The following is a 20,631-nucleotide window of genomic DNA, read 5'->3' as shown; positions in this document are numbered from 1 at the left end:
TAAAAAATCTGAGGCAAATGATGAAGTTTTTAAAATTATTCACGATGATTCTTGTTATTTTGCAGAGTTACTACGCTGGTCGTAGATCTGTGGTTGACTCTGAAGGAGGCGGTACCGTGTCCCAGAGGGCGAGCTTCCAGCACGACTCGCCGCAAACCTCAAGCAAGGCTGGCGTGGTCATCACCTCTTTCCGCCAGTCACAGAGAAGGTGAGAATTTTTTGTCGACGCGCTTGTTCGAACCAAGCAAACGATTTTACTCATTGATGGCTGCATTTTGCATCCACTTGTTTTTACTGCTGCTGTCGTTATTCTGTATACTATATAACCCATGAAAGCAAGTCGAGCACTATAAATCACACACAGATAAACGAGCTCTATCTATTATCTCTGAACTCTCTGTGGTTATGTTTCGTGTTTTTGTGTAAGTGTTTTTCTCATCTTTTTTTCCGTTCTTGACGCATCAATTGAGATTCTCAGTCGCCCATTTCTACTGTACTGTTTCTTCCTCTACTTCTTTTTCGAGGGTTGAGTTCTGTTTTATTCTTGCTCTTAAATCAACATATAAATGTGCTTCGGAACCTCTTTTGTAAATAACCTTCTGTAAATATATTCGAACGATAAATGTGTGTCTGAATCCTTCTCATTCAGACCTCCTAAAATGTTTCGTAATTATTTACCCCTCGTTCATTTCGACTCGACTAGAAAGTTTTATATTTCATATATACAATGTTGATTCGCCAAATATTTCTCCGGCGCAGGAATTAAGAAAGGTCAGAAGAAAATATAACATTACTCTGCATAATATCGGAATGAAATATTTGGCTCTGAGCTGTTGAGAGTTACTTGTCACTTAATGTTGATCATGCCTTGTGCAAATGCGCCTGCTCTCCTCTGGCAGCATTGGAAACGAACCGCTCTGGTGAGTGAATTCTCTCTTCTGAAAATTGCATGCTAGCCTGATTGGTATTTGTGCAAATAGCAGGATTTTTCCAAACTGCACTAAAAAACTGGCGAAATAGAGGTCGATAAATATGATACAAGGTGTCATTTTGCCGTGTGCTGAGACCCAACTGGAAATTGCAGGTCAAGCACGTCGTCGGCGGCGGCCGCGTTCGCCATCGCCACCTCGGCCTCGAGCAACCCGAGGGACCACACGCCGGTCGTGCCCCCGATGCAGAGGGCCTCCAGGTGCAGCGTCGGCGACGCCATGAGTCTGCGTGGCAGCTGCAGAGACAGGAACCGCAGGAAGGAATCAGTCATGTCCACAGCGGCAACCATGAGGGTGCTCAACGTGCTAAGACACTGGGTTTCCAAGCACGCTCAGGCAAAGAAAACTCTTCTTTTAACTCTATGATAATAGATTAAGTGCGCTTCTTGACTATAATTTCTCTTAGGCTTTTGAGTAAATGCTTGGGACTTGTGAAAAATTGTAAAATCTTTTCAGGACTTTGAACTGGACCAGCGGCTGAAATCGATGACAATCGAGTTCCTGGACGACATCACATACAGCCCAAACCTACTGCCAGCTGAACACAAAGCAGCATCACAACTCCTGCGGCTCATCACCAGAGAGGAGCCAGAGCATGTCAAAGTGGATTTGGAAGGGCTGCTGGCAGCTCCAAAGGTAGTCCATTGATTTTTACTTTGAGCAGGTTTTATTTTCTTTTTTTCAGAATCCTAGCAAGGAGAGCATCGAGACTCTGTCCGCCCTGGAAATAGCAGAGCAAATGACGTATTTGGACCACCAAATCTTCATATCCATCTGTAGCGAGTGAGTTTTTGAAATTAATTTCCTTGCCGTTCACAGCACTGTGATTTTAGAGAGTTTCTGGGACAAGCGTGGATGAAGCCAGACAAAATCACAAAGGCACACCACATTCTGCTGATGACCAAACGCTTCAACGAGGTCTCCCGCCTAGTCGTCTCTGAAATCATCCGCAGGGACAACTTGGCGGCCAGAATAGCTGCCATAGAGAAGTGGGCCGCCGTAGCCGACATAAGTCGTTGCCTGCACAATTTCAACGGCGTCCTCCAAATCTGCGCTGCTTTCACCAACAGTTCCGTATTCCGCCTCAAGAAGACTTGGGAGAAAGTGTCGAAAACCGTAAGCACCAAAAAGATGGGGCAAAACAAGATATTTTCACACTCTTTTCTTTACACAACGTTTTGCAGACGAAGCAGTCTATAGAAAAGCTGCAGACTATTGTTTCGGCCGACGGCAGGTTCAGAAACTTGAGGGATGCTCTGCACAGATGCGATCCTCCCTGCATCCCCTACTTGGGCATGTATCTGACGGATCTTTCCTTCATCGAGGAGGGCACTCCAAACTTCACTGACGAGGGTTTACTGAATTTCTCAAAAATGAGAATGGTGGGTTTAAGTCTCATAGATGCTCTAATTATATCTCAAAATTTTGAATTCATTAAAAACGATATAATTTTCAGATCGCCCATGTCATACGCGAGATCCGCCACTTCCAACAGACGCCGTACAAAATCGAATTGATCTCCAAGGTGACCAACTACCTGCTGGACCCGAGTCTGCTGTTGGACGACGACCAGCTGTACAACATGTCATTGGAAATTGAGCCACGCACCTCGAGATTGGGCTCCGCGGCCACCATCAGCCAGTGTCAGGACTCCAATTAGGGGTCACGCCGCCTGAATCAGCCCACTTTCAAACACAAGCACACACTTTATACAATATACAAGCACATCTAATCAAAATGAGACAAGAGTAATATTAATCTGGATCGTTACTACGACTGTCTCCTGTGCACTAGTGCGAGTTCTTGCTTTTGTTAAGCGCCAGCATAGAACGAAACTCAAGGTGCGGAAAGCTAACTTTGTGCGATGTTATCGTGTCATGTGCAATTAGTAGAGTCGGACGATTTAGACTATTTTTCTGTTGTGCTTCTCGATTGGCGTTTTCCAGAACCAAAAAGATTTGGTCCCACAAGCACAATATGTGATAAAGCGCGGCGCTTTCGCAGTCTTTGGTTGGTTTCTTTGATTGTTGTGGTGCGTTAGCTGGCTAATCGGCATTTTCCGCCAGAATTGTTGGGGAATATTTTCCATCTGACCAGAAAAAGCTGTACAATTTCTAGCGCGATAAAATGAGATACTCTATTTATTAAACGCTGGCGTTGCAGAAAAAATATATAAGTTTAGAATACTCGGTGAAATATGGAATTTATGGATGTTTCCTTATTGTAATTGAATGATGTTATCTGAACCAGGATTTTGCGCATATTAATACAAGTATTTTTTGACCATTTTTCAAATTAATTCGAGCAAAAAATTGAACAAGCAAGCCATGTATTCACTACAATTTTCAATTGCGACTGATCACGCGTTTGGAACATCCTCACACACATGTCATGCAAGCAAAAGTGATTCAAGAGCTAAACTCCTTTTCGTTCGTTTTCGGTCGCCAGTAAATTCACTTCCTCGATCATAAGTGCAAAACGTGGAAGCCAAAGCAGTTATTCTAAACACAGTGCGAATACCGTCTCACCTAGTTCAAATAGCAAACACAGAATGCCACAAAGAAACTTGCGTTCATCTTGCCCTTGATAGCTTTATATTTTCCCCTCTGCTCTTGTAGACGCGAGAATAAATAATAACCGAGATCAATTCAGACCGCACTAACACTGATGTATACGGTGAAAGAAAAAGCATATATGTATATGTCCTTTGACTTATGACCCCTTATCTGTCTTCCAATCTTGAATTTGCAGTCAAGTAGCTGTTGAGTGGTTACACCTCTCCCGCGGCGACAAAATTCAGTGCAACGTTCTCGCGCTCATATCTCTAGTCAATCGAGGAACCGCAGCACCTCGACTTGACTCTGTGCGGTCGGATGGAGGAGTGCGTGTCGCAGGTGAAAATGACAGACAAGGCTCTCTTTAACTGACTTGCCTTACGGTTAACAATCTTGATCAATTTTCTATGTACCTTTTTTATCCGGAATCCGATCCTGCTGTTTAAAAGAAACCAACTGCCCTCGCTCCCACCCGCGTAGCGAATTGGAATTCACCTCTGCTCCCCATGTAGTCACAAGCGAGTAGTTCTATTATATTTAATGTTTTTGTCGGAAAAAATGTAGTGTTCCGGTTGCGTATCTATGTCTATGACGTGAAAAACTGGTGCGAATCCAAATAAGGAGCTCTCAATTCTATCGTTTAAAAATCAGGGATATTTTTCAGGTAGAATTCAAGGCTTTTTCTGAAAATCTCTCCAGGGAATGAGCAAACTCTTTCTTCCTACGGGGAACAAATGCTGTTAAAATGATACGCGCGCATATCAGAAAATATAAATATTTAAAACATACGCTCTAAGAATCGTGTCCCCCGTTTTTGTCTCTATTAGTGTTCACTGCCCACCAACTTGATATATCCTGTCTCCCCGAAAGCCACCCCACCAAAACGAAATTGAGTGTTTTCCGTGGCCAGCGCTATTTTGGCATAAAGAATGTAGATTCCGTCACATACAAAATGCAATACAAACGTGCAGACAACTATTAAACAAAATCAAGCGAGTGTGAAATATCCATACAAAAGGGGACAAACAAAAGAAGCGTCATTTTATAACACAGACACACACAGTGAATGTGGAATTTTGTTGTTACAAACAGCCAATATTTGTGACAATTGGCCTGCCTTCTTCAAGCTTTAAGCAATAATAATAAAATATCCTAGGCGTTCATAACAAAAAGTAGGGAGCAGGGGAATTGTACTATATGAGAGAGTGAGGTCATCCCACTTGAGAAAGCAGAGAGTAACACAGAAATTACGATATATTATATCCTTCAGTAGGGAAAGTGACTCTTCCGACATATTCATTGGAATTCTATATCAATGGTTGCGAAAATGTTGTAGATAAGTATTTGATTGTTGTGGTAACTAAAAAAGAGTCCTTTGACAGCCTTCTCACTCATCCTGCTCGTTAGTTGTTACAAATTTTAAACCAAAAGCACGAAAACCGCATATTCAGGCCGGCGAAAACAGTATTTTGTTTTAAAGGGAATGAAATTTTTCGCCTCGTTCGAGTGGGTTGTTAGAAAAAAATATTCTATATATCATTATTCAGTGTTTTGAATCAGGAACATCCTGCTGCTATTTTTGAAAATGTTAATCAATTGGCTATTTCATGCATCTCAATTGAATCAATTTATCTCTGTTATAGGGACAAAAATTATATCCCCCCATCCCCGTTCCAGTGAAAATAATATTTGCTGTTTGCATTGCCAGAGTTGTTCACATGTTCCAAGCATCCCAATCAAAATAATGTTGTTCATGATTAAACGTCGTTTTAAAAGAGTGTAGTGGCGTCTGCGTGACGAAATATTACTTTTCTGTCGTGAACGAGTCGTAAAAAATGTTTCCCGTGGTTAGTTTGAAGCTTGACGCGGCGCGCAAGGGGGACAACAACCACACTCGCGGTCGAGATACTTTTAGTGGAGTTATGTTCCATGTGGATGCATGCATTATACGTAGCCGAGTTGTCATATTGCGTGAGTATATGGGCAAAAAATAAAAACATATCTATATCCATCAAATAAAGAAAGCAACAAAACACTTTGGGATTTCTCTTAAGGCTGTAACCAAGTGAAAACTGGAATGTAAAAAGATTAAAATGCAAATAAAATCAAGTAGTTGATTATGTTTGAAGCTACTGCGTGTTTGATTTATTCCTTGAAAGCTGTTCCGTTTTTTTCTACAGAAAATATCGGTATGGCGTGTCTGAATGACTGTAGACTGTGGAATTAATAAAAACCCGAGATGTATTCTAGAGAGAGCTTGCGATCGGCTTAAAGTTACTTGCGCAGTTACAATATCTATAATTACCCTGAACGATAGCAAAGAAGCAAAAAATTATTGCTGGAATTTTGGATCAAAGAAAAATCATTCGCTTCAAAAAGAAAATCCAGTAAATTATTTTTCTCTGCTTTTTATTCATCTTCTAAATCACAAAGTTTTCCATGGAAGCCGGCAGCACAGTTGCACTGCCAGGGTTGGCTGCAAGTGCCATTGGTGCAGCCAGGGTAGGATTGACACTCATCGCAGTTTTCGCCCTTCCACCCAGTTTTACAGAGGCACTCGCCAGTATCCACGCAGGAGCCATGCTCCAGATTGCACGTCAGATTGCACAGCGCTGAATAATATGAATAATTATCTGTTTCTTTATTTTTTTTATCCCTGTCCGAGGACCGGGAAGGGCGCGCACTGCGCTAGCACGAAATGCTGAAACCCGGGTCCCAATAACACCGCGAACGGATAACATGGGCGCACCAGGCCGCACAGGGACCCAGCCCTCTGAAGGGCCACTTGCCCCCGCACCGAGGACTGCATTGAAACGCTAGAACTTCGTCCCGTGAAGCCAAATCACGCATGCTGGAAAGGTGCAAACCAGCAAGTAGCGAGTCGGCGCCGGTGCGCCTCCCAGCCCGTTGAGCAATTTGAGCATTTCGAGTCACTAAACTAACCACTTTTTGCCATCTCTGACATTGGGTAGCTGCTCAAATATCTCCCATTGCTTTGTCACTCCTGAGAATGCCTTAACAATGTGAGCCAACTGGCTGTTATTATTCATGTACTTTTGTGAAAAAAATGAAAATAAAAAAGTCAATTTCGATCATTTAGCTTTTAAAGAATTGTAAATGTATTTTACTTTTGTCGCATAGCATTCCTTCCCAGCTGGCTTCGCAGTTGCACTCCCAGGGTTTGTTACAGGTGCCATTGACGCAGCCAGGGTAGGGGTGGCACTCGTCGCAGTAGTTGCCCTTCCATCCGACCTTGCAAAGGCACTCGCCAGGTCTTGAGCAGTAGCCGTGCTCATCGTGGCAACCCTCCAAACAATCGACTGGAAAAAAACAGTTATTTTATTTATTTAAAAAATGTTCACGTTTACATTTCGAGGCGTCATATAGATAAGATCTTTTGCCTGCTCCTACTCCATCCTTGAGCAGTCTGTATCTCGGCTTGGCATTCCAATTGAAGGCTGTTATCCAAAGGTTCCTTGAAGTGCCAGACGCAAAAGCAAATGGCCATCTTGAATATAGGGTTTCGACCTGCCAGGTGAGAACGTTTAGATGTCTATTTTTAACAAAATAAATTGCTACACCTCAATGAAAGGCTTCTCCGCAAAAGGCAGTGAAGTGTTCCAAGTTGAGGTGTATTTCTTCCGGAAAAAGGCGGCTTGCATGACGCCAGCGCCGTCCATTAGCATTCTATACGGCGCCTGATTCCACTTTCCTATCAGCTTTGGATGTGCAGTTCGTTTCCTATCCCTGATTTCACTCGCGGAAATAGCATACAGCTCATTAGAGTCTAATCTTCCCAAATACAACAGTCTCGTTTCCTGCTTAGGAGAAAGGGCGAGGCATAAAAAAGATTTTCCCGGTGTGTCCAGCAGCCATGACTTGTTCGTTTTCAGGCTGAAAATGACGATGTGTTCCTTTTCAAAACGCGTGATGTAGGCAAACCATCCGTCAGGCGTCTCGTCGAGAACCAAGTCGTGCAGACCAAGATGGAAAGGAAATTCATGTACGTGTTGGATTTTGTCGCTGTTGGCCAGGTCGAAAATCCATATTTTTGCATTGCATTTCTTGCTACCATTATCGAGCACCCACAGCTGTCCAATTTTGTCCACTTCCAGCCCTGAGGCTGACTGAATTGTACCGCATATATCATTGTTCTGCAAAAACACGATTAATATTATTAACCTAATAAGAAAACTTGTTTTTCCCTTAACAGATAAGTGAGCAATAGAGATGTGAATTTTGGTCAAATATTTTTAGTTGATTTTATTGGAGTAAAATTGTCAGTTTCAGTTTTTAGTCAGTTTTCATGAATTAAGGATTCGATTAAAAATAAGCTGGTTGATTTTCCAGGAGTTTCAGTGACAGGAAATTTGTTTAAAACCGATTAATTTGTAAGCATGAACAAGAAATGCTTCAAATTTCCAACTTCAGTTTTTGGTGATAAATTCTATGTTTTTTTACTTACATGCATTTCCCAGGACGGATAAGGAGCAAGCGAAGGAGGCAGAGATGAAGACGTGCTGTTTGTCGGAATGAAGACCAAGCTGGCAGGAAGGCCACCATAGCCAGCCAGGCTAAGAAAAATCCTTTCCTGAGAGACAGCCATGAATCGAGGATGGATGCCGTTGAATTCGAAACTTGTGTCCTGAATGACCTTTGTCTTGAACGTTTCTGACGGCCAGTCGTATTCAATTTTGTCTGGCCACTCGTAGACGGTGGTCAGGTTACTCAGGTTGATGGCAGAGACCAGGGACAGGCCGAGCAAAAAGGTGACAAACGGGAATGGCGACATCATAAGGTTTTCTGATTAAAAACAAAAATAGACGAAATTAAATGAGTTGTCTCTTGACTTAACTGTGTGCACAGGTCTATAATCTTAGAGTAAAATTATTTGAAACAAAAAAACACGAATAAATAAGAAAATCGCTCACCACTGCCTTGTAGAAGAAAGCTGCATGTAATAACTTGTAGAAGACAATGAGAGAGGAGCGACTGGACGCCCTTTTATAATGCCGCTAAAATGAAACGTCATGCGCAATTTTCTCATTGAAATTAATGTTAACTAATCTAAAAAAATGTTAAGCTAGATCGCATTGATTTTTGTTTGAGGAAAGTGCAAAGGTTAGGCCGTACAGCAAACGATAAATGAGACGAAAATTATCACAGTGCTCTGGCCTCTGACCAGAGCAAGGAGGAAATAATTATTTCATTGAAACTTTCGGCGTTTTGGTTGCTTGGTCCGATTCCTGATGTCATTTTCCCATTTTATTCAATTTCTTTATTTGTATTTTACAACGGTACAGAAATCGAAGCTCCTCCATTCCTATCTGCGCATTTACAAATAAGTCTCTCATAGCAAAATTGCAATAACAATAAAAAATAAGCATAGTGTATTACATTTCGGGATGTCTGTGTGTGGTTCAATTACAACAGTTGACCCAGCTCAAAATTATTAGTCGCTTGTCGGTTTAATTTTCCTCGCATTTTTTATCAGTACGTGACGTGAAAAGGGAAAGGGCGAGAGGGTCAAGTCTCCTAAAAATCAGAAATATAGAGCCACCTCCTTATCAAATAAGAGGTATTAAATTAATCTATCGTGAGAAATATTTTTGTCACGCTCTTTTCCTTAAAGCCCAGTGATGACTCTGCGGCGGACCAAATCCTTCTTCAGGTGGTGTCATTCGCAAGAAGAACCTCCTAGTGAAGAAATTTTGATTCGCAGAAGAAAGTACGAATTGAATTCAGATAATATTTCTGTTGGAAGATCATTATTTGGGGTAATTTTATATTCGCAATCATCATTATTATCTGATTAGTTAATTTCTCAAACTTGCTATTTTTAAAAATTTAAAAATTCAAATATTAAAAATATATTAAAAATTTACTTGCTTTTAGAAAGTGCGCACCAATGAATAATTTTGGATTATATATTGCATATATTGAATTAAATTTCACCATATTTACACAATAGCTTAGTTTGCTTAGTTTATAATAAAATCGCGGTTCTCAAATTTAAGAGATCTATCGTGTATTTGAAATTAAAGTGAAATGAGTTCAAAATCGACTTTCATTGGAACAAAATCGAGTAATTTGTAATCACGATCGCTAAGATAGCTATAAGGAATAGTAGAACTGTCATTATTTTTCCCGAAAAGTAGAAGGCGCTAAATTTGAAGAGCAGTATTGCCAACACAATCTGGCGAACAGCCAACCACCTTGCCGCCTGTGTTGCTGTTGATTCGATCAGCTGGGACGAGTGATAGACTGATAGTGATTAGCAACGTTAGTGGTTTTGTCGAAATATATTCACGTTTAACTCTCAGCTGAAAACTTCATGAAACCCAGGAGATATACACAATTTATAGGTAGGAGGTGGGGTATATGTGATACTTCAATATCTTTGTATTACTTATATGATACATGGAAATAAAGTTGAGGTTCAATTAAATTTCGTGTGCTCCCAACATTATATAATATTTTTTCCGGTTTCAGGGCCTCTAACCATAGTGGCAATTATAATTATTGCGGTAATAGATGAAGCCTTAATCACAATCAACCTTAATCAAATAAATATAGTTTTGAGCTGAGCTAACAAGAAGACAAAAAACATGGTGTGCAATGCTCGAGCCAAAATCAGACGTCATGACTGTAGCAGGAAATTATGAAGAATGTTCTGAAAAACATGCTTGTAAGTAAAGCAACGCTAAAAAATCTTCAGCTAACATTTTTTCCAAAATGTTTCCATTTAAAGCTGAATAATTAATGATGGTTTGGCGCTTTTGAATGTTGAATATCACAATTACTCCACTTTTAATTATATATGTTTCCATATTTTTGCATACTCATTATATGATAATAATTGTTGTTTTCATGCTCCTGAGTGCCAATGCTGGAGGAACTGGCTTGCATTTTAAATGGAGCTTACGAAGTGATTCTCTTTGATTTGAGCTGAAAGACAGTCGGTGATGCCCCTCATCTGAAGAAGTCGATAGAGAAGGCTAGTCATTACTCACAGGTTACATTTTTAGTTTACAATTTGTGGTTATAGAAGAGATAAAAATGACTGTCTTTTGACAGCAAGGGCACGTTTGTGGTTTTATCTTATTCTAGCGCTTACATGTTGTTTTTTGCAGACTTCTCACCTCTGGCAGCATTGGAGATAATACTTTTCAAGGGCATTGGATTTAGAAAACTGCCTCTGATCCATCTAAGAACTCAAGATCTTCACAGAAGCAAAATATCGAGGTATTAACTATCATAAATCTATTGACATCATAATTTTATTACGATTTGTGTACAGCCCTGAGGAATTCACTCGACTTGAACTGGGATTGCGCAATTGTGATATTAGAAATGTTGCTTGCAACTGAAAGAGACGTTGGTCAGAAAGACAAGCTTGGGTTTCATTCTCCTCGCCTTGTGGAAGCACATTATCATTAAAAATTTGAACCGCAAATTGTTAACTGTGGGTGAAAATACATCAAAAGCCTTTTTTGTAATGGCGTTGGAATTTTTCCTTTCCTGGATCTTAACACACCACATTTGCTTCTGGAGACGAGGATTTATTTCTAGAATTAAACTCCTGTGCAAGGGTTAGAAACAAGATAAAAATAGTTTAATTTTTGCTGTGGTTTATTCACACAATTTTAATCAGCCATGTATTACTACAAACTTAACTTTTTAAATTTCACCCTTGGCAAATGTGACATTAATCTTGGATGAAAGTTAACAACGGTATTTTTCGCGCTGTTGGGTGCTTTGCTATTCCAAACAAACATATGACGCATTTTGACTAGGCGGAAACTAGCGTTAGCGTCAGCTGCCATAACTAAGTAGGCCACGCATCCATATTCTGGCAGTATGGCTTTCCAGGGCAAATTTTGCAAACTGCGGAATGTACAGCGATGCTAGTCGTTTTGTTAATATTTTTTACGTTTTGGGCAGAAAACACTGACTGTGCAAGCATCTTTGAAGCTTTAAAAACTATTTTATTCAGGAATGACTCAACTGAGTTGGTAAAGTTATTTGAAAATAATACATCAGGTGCAATTCAAAATACATAATTAAAGGATGACGATGCAATGTCGAGAATTCAGCAGATCGGCGGACTGCCTCAAACAAGTGGTAATAAAACAGATGAGGAGGAGGAAAAGCAATGGTTGTCAAACAAAGGGCAGTTCGTGATGCGAATGCCTCCGTGGACAAAGAGTAACAGCAGCGCGCCAGTCTTTAATCGATCTATGGACTGGCAGGTTGCGTCCAGCGACTTTGGCGGACTAGACTACGATTTAGAGGAGAGTTTTGAGCGAATGGTAACTCCACCAACCTCGCCTGACCCTTGGGCAACAGGTGAACTAAATTGTAGCTTGCGAGAAAATGCTTAAGATATTTAAAAAAATACTATTAAAAATCGTAAACATTACTGAAAAAGATAGTAACAAAACTATAACTTCGTAATTTAAATTAATGGATCAAATCTGCGTGGATTTTACTCAGAATGGATAGCTACATAAGTGAACATTTGAGAAGAATTAAATAACAACTAAGCTCTTTTTAGTTAATCCAGAGTAGAGCTCATCCATTCGTTCATCTAAATTTCATAAAATTACTTCCGTGTTTTTTCTGTTTTTAAATTAAAATATTTTAGGCACTCTCAGGAGTCCACGCACAGGGGAAGATGACGATTTAGATCTTGCGCCTACAAATCCAATGCAGCCGGAACCTCCTCAAATCACTGCTGCTGTGGACACTTTCTTCATCGCAATAACGGCCAAGCCATTATTTACTCGAAAAATTTATAAAACCACAACAAAGTTGCCACCGACAAAAAATTATATAAAATTTACGAAGAGTGCATCAGGTCATATATGGGGCCGCGTAACAAGGCGAGGAACGCAGACAACTAAAGAGACCACAACCTACTTTGCGAGCTGGAACAAAAACGATGGCACCGCTTTTCCAGATGAGACACACAATTGGAGTTCTACCAACACTAATTTAGACGTTGTTGATGAAGAAGAAGCAACCACGGCTACGAGAGTGCATTGGAGGCGAAAAATCTACACACGCCAATTCAGAGTTTTTCACAAAGCAACAACTTCCACTGAAGTTAATGTTTACGGCGCCGAGATTGTGCCTGTGAATTAAATTTTTATATGTTTATTAGATGATTCTATACTTGCTGCGTTGTTTGATAATAAAAAATTGTGTTTCTATATTTTTAACTATAAAGCGATTATTGGTTCTTGTCTCATTGAACTCCAGTGAAGTATGGTAAAAATATTTAATTTGATCTCACAGCTGCGTTTTTAAACAACTTATTATTTATAAATTTTGCGCAGCTAATGAAAGCAGATTCATTTTAAACACAAATAACAATAAAGCAGAGGTTATTTATGTTAAGGACATGTACTTCACGCGCTTTACCTTGAGTCTTTTCTGTGATGACCTATATTTCCTGCTGTCGTTGGTATAAGTAAGCCAACGCGCACCCAGCTGTAAAACATTTCTTGGAAATCACGAAACTGAAAAATTACCCGTATTACATTAAAATGGAAGAGGTGAGTTCAAAAATTTTACCAGAATCTAACGATATTTAAACGGAGAGCTGCTAACTTTAATGAGTTTTTAATGACGTGACCACCAGCTGAAATTGGATTATTGTAACCAAATATGCCACAATGGCAGCTGAAATCTGGAAGCATATTATAAGCTCCAGGTAAAATCGCAATAAAAATTAAATTAAAATACAGTAACAATAAACTGGTAGTCAATGTTGCTCATGCCGCAAAGAGAGAAGCTGTATTTTTTGTAATGCATCAAATCTTCTCTGAACAACTGGCACTGAAATGTATAAACGGGTAAAATTTGACGCCTAGTAAAATTATTAATATGCACACTTCCTCCAATATTATTTTGTTTGTCGTAAATTCCAACTCCAGCTTCAGAAGCGGCATTGGTGTTTTGTTTCCCTGAATGAAAAATACTCAAAATTTAAAAAGAATTCAACATAACAAAAACGCACGCACTTCTCGCACGCTGTGCACCGCTTTGTAACAAAAACAAACAAGCTCTGCGTAGAAAATTGTCGCGTTAATGAAAGTTGTGGATGCAACAAGAGTGACATTTTCGTTGCTAATGTGGTCGTCTAATTTTAAAATGACAATAATTACGTAATACAAACTATTTATGACGTCAATGAATTGCATGAAATTGGTAGTTAACAGAATTGGTCCAAAACAGTCATTGACGGCCGAGATCATTTCACATAGCGTACTGTGACATTGTTTTAAATTTTCAAAATACTCTCCGGCATTTTGCAAAAAGCTGCTTGCACAGGAACTTTGATGGACCTGTAAAAATTAATTGTTAGGATAAAAAAATTAAAATTTTCCCCTTTGTTCACCTGGTCGATTTGCAAATTTATCTCACAAAATAGTAGCTGGATTGAATGGTAAAAGAGAACAACCAACGCTTTTCCATTCATCCAATAAATTGTGGCCATGCTAGTAACAAAAATAGAAATAAAGTTGGTTTCGTCTAGCCATGTCAAATTGTCTCCCATATAAAGCAAAAATCCTAATCCATTAACAATCGTAGTGAGGAGCAAAGAAAATCTGTATGATTGCTGCAGGAATCGATCTTGACACGCGAGCTGCGCAGACACAATGTCAAGGCGATGGCAAAGTTCTAAAAAAATTTGCCTGCGAAAAAACTGAAAGTCGAGAAGTACAAGAAGCAAAGCGATGTGTAAAGTGACGTGTGCTAATGAGAGTAAATTTGAGATCGGCCCTAATCTCGTAATTTCAGCGGAGAAAGTGTCATAGAGAAATATATCCATTACAATAATTTGGGATATGAATCCAAACACGGCAGCAATTGCCAAAATCGCGTGGAATTTTGCACTTGTTTGGATTCCAAAAAAACCCAAAGGCAGACGAATTGGCCTAATGGCAGTCAAAAAACATTGCGTGGTCATTGTTGAAGGCTGCGTTGTGAAAGTATTAAAAGGGTTTTGACGCATCAGCAACAACTTCTGAATAAATTAACAGTGTTTTTCATTGATTATTAAACTACATGCTACTCAAAATTTGATGTGACGCATTGCTTTCGATATAACGCGTAATTTTTTTCAATTAGCAGCGAGAACACACATATTATTTTTATATTGCGTTAGTATTCAACATTCTTGCTTGTGTCGAGTAAATAAATGCATTCCAGAAGCGTTGTCTGAACAAACATTATTGCTTCATAAAACCAATAGAGTGAGGAAAATTTCCATTCTCATGTTTTATAGAGAAAGATAACTCGTTGATGGAAAAAAGTAGCTCTAATCAATTATATTTTGTAATGAACTAGCCGATCGGCAGGTTCACACTTTCTTATCTCGATTGATATTTTTTGCATTGTTTGCCCATTGTGCATCACCTTGCTTGTTGTTCGTCTCGCGAGAGCCGCTCGGCTGCAAAGAGTATTAATTGAAAGGCCGAGGCCCCAATCGAAAATTCAGTCAATTGAACGGCGGCGAACTTGTTCCATGCGAGAAGAGGACACGGCGCCATCGGACGTCTGGCGCAACGAGAAAAACCTTGCTACAAACAATATTAAAGGTAAGTGACAAGTGTGACGTCGGTGTACACGCGCGCGCGTATTTTTGTATTCGTCCGCACAATTTTTTTTTCATAGCAACAATATGGTGAAACTCAAACGCTTCGGAATGGTTAACTCTTAAAATCAGTGCGGCGCGCTTTGGTGGCTGATAATATGTGTTTTTTCAGGGCTTGCGTGGAATTGCGAGTTGGCAGTCGCTGACGATGCCTCCGTCCGAGTCCTCGGACCCGGTGATCGTGGCTCTCGGCTACTTCGGCCCGTGGCAGTGGCGCATGTTGCTGCTTGTGGCGCTGGTCAAGATACCGGCGGCCTGGCAGATGATGAGCATCCTCTTCCTCGCCTCCAGCCCCGAGTCGTTCGGCGGCATGTACTTTTGCGCGCGTACCGATAAGGACAGGTGGACGCCGCAGGAGTGGATCGAAAAGTGGCACCCCAAGAGCAATGTTTGTAGCCCTTACAATAATGGCGGCTGTTTGTAGCACTAAACTATCCCTTGATAGAAATATTTGAATGGATTCGATCCTTGTTTCGTCTACGCCGGCTATGCAAATGACTCGGCACCCTTGCCTTACAATGATGGACTGATTGAATGCAAGAACTTCGAGTTTTTGGTTGACCGAACTACAATGATAACAGAGGTGAAAACAATAATTCCTACTTTTAAATACAAATATTTTTGTTCCTCACTGCGTTTGTTGAAAAATAGTTCATTGAGATAAAGTAAAAAGTGTCACGTCCCCGGTAATTCCATTAATGCGGTGATTAAAATATTTCAGTGGTCATTAGTATGCGACAGAAACAGGCTGATAAACGTTGTCCAGTCTTTGTACCTGTTTGGAATATTCTGTGGCGGAGTCGTCACTTATTCTTTACTGAAGATGTGAGTTTTAAGTGATAAGCATGTTTGTTCTTGCATAATTCATGCGTGTTTTGCTAGTATTTCACCGCGGGCGATCATTGTGTCTGGCGCGGCTCTGCAGGTGGCCGCCGGCATCGCGCTGGCCCTCCAGCCAATCTATATACTGCATTGTTTTCTTAAGTTTCTCGTTGGTTTGAGCGCGTGTATTATGTTTTCTGCAGGATACCAAATAGGTGAGTGCAAATTTATGAGTTTTAATTAGCATTTATTTTGCTCTAATATAGAAAATTGCTTGAAAATTTTTTTAAATTGAATCTGAGAAAGAACTACTATTTTAAAAAATCAACAAAAATCAATTTTTTTATTACGCCTATGTTATTTAAAATGCTTTCCGTTATATATTTCGAATGAATGAGAGGTAAGTGATAATTTTAAAAGATATCGTATAGGCTATATAGATATACTTAGTATGGTTTCATTTGTTCAAAAAAAAAACACAACAGCGTGAGTTACATGACGATGGGAGACTAGGAGAGAAATTCAAAGATAAAAATTATCTCACGTGTTTTTTAACTGTAGAATACATAGCTGTTTCAGCCCCTTCATTAGCATTGTTTCACTTCTTCCAAACTATCTGCAGGAAAACTTTAATGACTTACTGTTAAAAACAGTTGACTAAACGCATTGCACAAGTCTTACAGGGGAGCCAGAGACGAAATCTTGTTAGCCCCCACCACATTACCCTTTACTCAGCCTTAATTCATAAAGATAATAACAGTTAGTTAGTTTGAGAGTAATTTATGATCACAAGTTACAGCAGTAAATTAGTTTTTTTATTGAATTTAATTAAATTGATTTCTAGGAGAGCGAGTATAAGTTAAGTTTCTTCTATTAAATTTTGTTAAGACATGGCGCAAAATTGCGTAATTTGTAAATTTAAAAATAAACTAAATATTTGTTATATGCAAACTTTTTTAATGTTGTATATTTTGTTAAACGAAATCTATTTTTATTTATTTATACGCATTGAATTTTCAGTTGTTGATGTGACGAGTGGTCAGCCAAAATTAATTGCTGGTGTGTGCTACGAATTGTTCTGGTCTTTCGGCGCACTCTCCTTAGGCTGGATGAACGAGGCAGCTGGGTCGTGGTCTAATTTACAACTGATGATTACATGTCCTACCTTATTGTTTATCATCCTCTGCTGGTATGCCTTTAAAATAAATCTTCCTGCTGAAAGTATCGCTTTGAAGGTTCCTTCCAGATTCACCGAGATGGCTAATCGCGCACGGAAAACACAAACAAGCTGAGAATCTGTTAAGGTCGGCGGCCAAGGTCAATGGAAATATATTGCCAGATGATTTTGCGGTCTCGAAGCCAGACAAGTGAGTGCAAGACACAAATTAACCTTCGGAGTCAGCAATTCGCGAGTTTTGCGGGGTCAAAACCAAAGCTATCTCTTAATATGGGAGGCGCAAATAGTTTGCAGCTTGCACGACATGCATGAGAAGCAAATTGCATAATCAATGCGTATGTTCGTGACAGGCCCGCAACAAAAAATGATGCAGAAAAGGAGCCTCTTGAAAAAATGAAAGTATTTTGCTGCCAACTTATTTGGATTTCTACCATTGTCACATATTACGGTGGCTTGTTGAACTTTCGGAATGTCGGAGGAACGAATCTCCCAGGAAGGACGACAATTGCAGGCACAACACTGTCATTGTTTTGGCTAAAATTTATTCGAATCCAATGCAGGTGCTGCCGAGATCGTCGGAACGATGATCGGGCTGGTGTTGGTCTTAAAGTCGAGGTATAAAATCGGCTTTATGAGCTTTCTCCTGTTCATTGGAGGAATTTGCTGCGTATGCTCGTGGGCTATTACGCCAAATTGTGAGCTTAATCGATGATTAAAAAATAAAATTCACAACGTTTTGTCTGGTTTGTTGAATGTTACAGTTATGGGCAGCCGCGGAGGATGGACAATGGTTGGTTTGGCAGTGGTTGGGAGAATTTCCATCGCCTGCTCGTTGGCCGTGATGACAAACGGTGGCACAGCAGACTACATTCCCATTGCAAGGCGGCCGTTTATAATCATGCTTTTGCTCACGGGAGGGAGGTTCTTTCTCATGGGCGCGCCGTTCCTCAACTCACTGGTTAGATTATTTATTTTTGAAAGCTTTATTTTCGTTACTTTTTCCGCTTGGCAGGCGTTTTATGCAGACAGCATTACTCTCTCTGCATACGGCGTGTTGATTTTGGTGGCTGCTCTGAGTTCCTTCTACTTATTCTTTACATCAGAATACAAGCACGGGCCATTGACGACACGTATTTTGCCAAAAGCCTCGTCCAGTATAAAACCAAAAGAGTATGGAATTTAATCAATCAGAATTATTTTCCCAATATGCATCAATCTTTCATATTTTAGGCCATCAGACGAGAACATTGTTGGCACGCATTTCAACCCATGCTTCGTCAACGACGAAGGAATTGAGCGTGTTATTTAGCTAGTGATTCTTATCAAATTTTAGAAATGCAGCGACAAGTTCCTGAGACTTAAGCGTTCTGATCGCCATTTCTATTTCATATTTGATAATTTTTTTATTGTAATTTGCAAACTTGTTGGTCATTTGTAAATTATCATTTTGATTGATCCTCGGCAAGCTTGTGAATCTGAAACAGTATCACCAAGTAACTGTAGAGGCAGCAACCTGAAAATATGGAAAACATGTGTGATAATAGATTTAAGATATTTAGGCGTTGGGATGAATACCTGAGATAAAAACTTTATATTGATGCAGAACAATCCATAAACAGAAAACGCATTTTTTATCACTCTGAAACGGTTTTGAAGTTTCAAATGCTTCACCTGTGAAGCGTGAAACATGCCATTCTAGATAATAACCTGCCAATTTTTAATGTCATTGATACCTTACTGCATTTTCTAAATATTTCAAGTTTTGTGAACAAACAAACCAGCCCTGGAAATTGAGAAAAATTCATGATTTTTTCTGTTACTTTACCTCTTTCAGCATTCTATTTACAGCACAACAAGGCGGTGCAACATCGATGAGGTGAGCCAAAAATTGCACCTCATGTTTGCCTTCGAGATATTGATATTTGGTGGGGTAATCAATATGCAATTAAATTAAATGACGATACAAGGATGTCGAAAAAATTCATGGATATGGAGGCTGTTATAAAGTTCTGGAATATTTAGCTTGTTTTCTCCATCCACAAGACGATACAAGCGTAAACCTCTAGCAGTCTGTACTAATCAGGCGTTCAGAAATTTTCATCGCGCTCCTGATGGAATCCTCGAGCTGAAAGTTGTTGCCGTGCAAGACATCGTAAATTCCAACACAACAATGAAGCAATTTGATGTCTAGAAACCGGCCGAGTGAAATGGCAATGACTAATAGTTAAAGACTTCCGATTCACAAATTGGTAGTAGGTTCATACTTTATTTTCACCAGGATCATCTCTGGCATTCAATTTTTTTGCCTATATTTTTATGCAGATATTATGTACTCTTAATTATAGCTGACGGTAAAAGCTAATCACAATAACAAAATTATTTAGCGAGATCTTGAGAAAGTATGTGGAACTGAATCAATATCACCAAGTAGCTTATTGTTGTGGCACTTGCCTGAAATAATAGGAAAATAATCATGTAATTAAAGACGTGACTATTGACTGGATACCTGAGACAAAAACTTGGTGCTGATGCAAAATATTCCGAAAATGGAAAATTCGCATTTTTCATTGTGGAATGCTCTATGTTTCAAATATTTAGCCTGCAAATATTAAAAAACAAACCTCTAATGAACGAAAAGTGTCTATAAAACATATTTGCTACAAACCTCACTGCACTTTCCAGTTAATTCAAGCTTAGTAAGCAATAAGCTTGTCCGCTTGGCCTGTACAATGGTGATTAAAGTGATTATTTGCCGTTTTATTGAACATTCATCATATTACCTCACCCAGCACTTTTTCGCAGTTGATGCACAGCACGACGCATTGTACTATTGAATTTATGAGCCATAGTAAAGTTTCTATAGTTTGAGGAAGAATTTTGTTGAAATAATTATTTTCTAATGAAAAAATCACAATGATTATAAAATATAAAGAAACTATAATGTTGAAGAAAGAGGACGAAAGGGAAATAGTTATCACCCCTTGGAATACTTGGCTCGTTTCACCTACAAGACAGCACATGTTGTCGTGAACTTCTAGTAGTGTATACAAATGTGATGTTTGAAAATATTTATCACGTCGATGACTGATAAGCTTTTCAATTTGAGCGTTAACCCCACGTAAGACATCTTGAATTCCATATACAATAACAAGCATTTTGATTTCTATGAATCGCCCCAAAGAAACTGCAATGACGCTTAACAAACAGAGAAGTATTGTATAGATGTCTCCAGAATAGTTGTACAAATCTATTATTAATAGCAAGAGTGTGGTACAAATAAAGTACAAAATGAAAATATTCGAATTTCTTGATGCTTGTTGAAAATCAACGACGTCGTTTGCGTGCAAACCCAAATATTTGAACAAACCAAAGTATTTCTTCCGTTTGGTCACTTGGAAAAAAGCAGTTGAGGCCACCAGAAGT

At 39.4% G+C, this 20,631-nt stretch overlaps 3 protein-coding genes and 2 long non-coding RNA genes across 15 annotated transcripts in view; 3 read left to right on the top strand and 2 right to left on the bottom strand.

Moving 5' to 3' along the window:
- LOC135945257 (ras-specific guanine nucleotide-releasing factor 2-like) overlaps positions 1 to 5,672 on the top strand; it is a 75,537-nt gene extending 69,865 nt beyond the window's left edge. For 7 of the 9 annotated variants that reach the window (XM_065492825.1, XM_065492824.1, XM_065492821.1 and 4 more), the window contains exons 19-26: positions 66 to 208; positions 900 to 920; positions 1,085 to 1,325; positions 1,446 to 1,625; positions 1,675 to 1,772; positions 1,823 to 2,105; positions 2,174 to 2,371; positions 2,446 to 5,672. In XM_065492825.1, coding sequence (XP_065348897.1) covers positions 66 to 208; positions 900 to 920; positions 1,085 to 1,325; positions 1,446 to 1,625; positions 1,675 to 1,772; positions 1,823 to 2,105; positions 2,174 to 2,371; positions 2,446 to 2,649 — 1,368 coding nt within the window. In that variant the 3' untranslated portion in view covers positions 2,650 to 5,672. The remainder of the gene's footprint in view (positions 1 to 65; positions 209 to 899; positions 921 to 1,084; positions 1,326 to 1,445; positions 1,626 to 1,674; positions 1,773 to 1,822; positions 2,106 to 2,173; positions 2,372 to 2,445) is intronic. The other 2 variants (XM_065492826.1, XM_065492822.1) reach the window with 1 other exon arrangement.
- A 281-nt stretch (positions 5,673 to 5,953) lies between these two features.
- LOC135945861 (protein yellow-like) lies at positions 5,954 to 8,506 on the bottom strand. Its single transcript, XM_065493783.1, has 6 exons — positions 8,476 to 8,506; positions 8,010 to 8,347; positions 7,126 to 7,698; positions 6,913 to 7,072; positions 6,673 to 6,864; positions 5,954 to 6,156 (listed from the first exon to the last, which is right to left on the bottom strand). The coding sequence occupies exons 2-6, from the start codon at positions 8,337 to 8,339 to the stop codon at positions 5,954 to 5,956; spliced, it is 1,458 nt and encodes a 485-aa protein (XP_065349855.1). The 5' UTR covers positions 8,340 to 8,347; positions 8,476 to 8,506.
- A 1,271-nt stretch (positions 8,507 to 9,777) lies between these two features.
- LOC135946224 (uncharacterized) lies at positions 9,778 to 12,775 on the top strand. 2 transcript variants are annotated; one of them, XR_010575500.1, is made up of 7 exons: positions 9,778 to 9,909; positions 10,037 to 10,071; positions 10,121 to 10,559; positions 10,678 to 10,789; positions 10,845 to 11,559; positions 11,614 to 11,893; positions 12,192 to 12,775. It is a non-coding gene; the product is annotated as an uncharacterized LOC135946224 (long non-coding RNA). The 2 variants fall into 2 exon arrangements; XR_010575499.1 differs by having other exon boundaries at positions 10,037 to 10,559.
- A 2,013-nt stretch (positions 12,776 to 14,788) lies between these two features.
- On the top strand, positions 14,789 to 18,831 carry LOC135946223 (organic cation transporter protein-like). Of its 2 annotated transcripts, none has more exons than XM_065494351.1 (12): positions 14,789 to 15,153; positions 15,322 to 15,597; positions 15,655 to 15,792; positions 15,931 to 16,034; positions 16,092 to 16,246; positions 17,052 to 17,220; positions 17,267 to 17,398; positions 17,559 to 17,719; positions 17,769 to 17,903; positions 17,970 to 18,166; positions 18,221 to 18,378; positions 18,439 to 18,831. In XM_065494351.1, exons 2-12 carry the CDS (start codon positions 15,358 to 15,360, stop codon positions 18,515 to 18,517), a joined length of 1,668 nt encoding a protein of 555 aa, XP_065350423.1. In that variant the 5' UTR covers positions 14,789 to 15,153; positions 15,322 to 15,357; the 3' UTR covers positions 18,518 to 18,831. The 2 variants fall into 2 exon arrangements, with proteins under 2 accessions (XP_065350423.1, XP_065350422.1); XM_065494350.1 differs by lacking the exon at positions 14,789 to 15,153 and adding an exon at positions 15,177 to 15,263.
- An 878-nt stretch (positions 18,832 to 19,709) lies between these two features.
- On the bottom strand, positions 19,710 to 20,044 carry LOC135946225 (uncharacterized). The gene is made up of 3 exons (XR_010575501.1): positions 19,989 to 20,044; positions 19,874 to 19,930; positions 19,710 to 19,807 (listed from the first exon to the last, which is right to left on the bottom strand). It is a non-coding gene; the product is annotated as an uncharacterized LOC135946225 (long non-coding RNA).
- Positions 20,045 to 20,631: the final 587 nt, after the last annotated feature.

The sequence above is a fragment of the Cloeon dipterum genome, chromosome X, assembly GCF_949628265.1.
Source record: "Cloeon dipterum chromosome X, ieCloDipt1.1, whole genome shotgun sequence".
NCBI lineage: Eukaryota > Metazoa > Arthropoda > Insecta > Ephemeroptera > Baetidae > Cloeon > Cloeon dipterum.
This window is presented reverse-complemented; position numbering and strand designations above follow the sequence as displayed.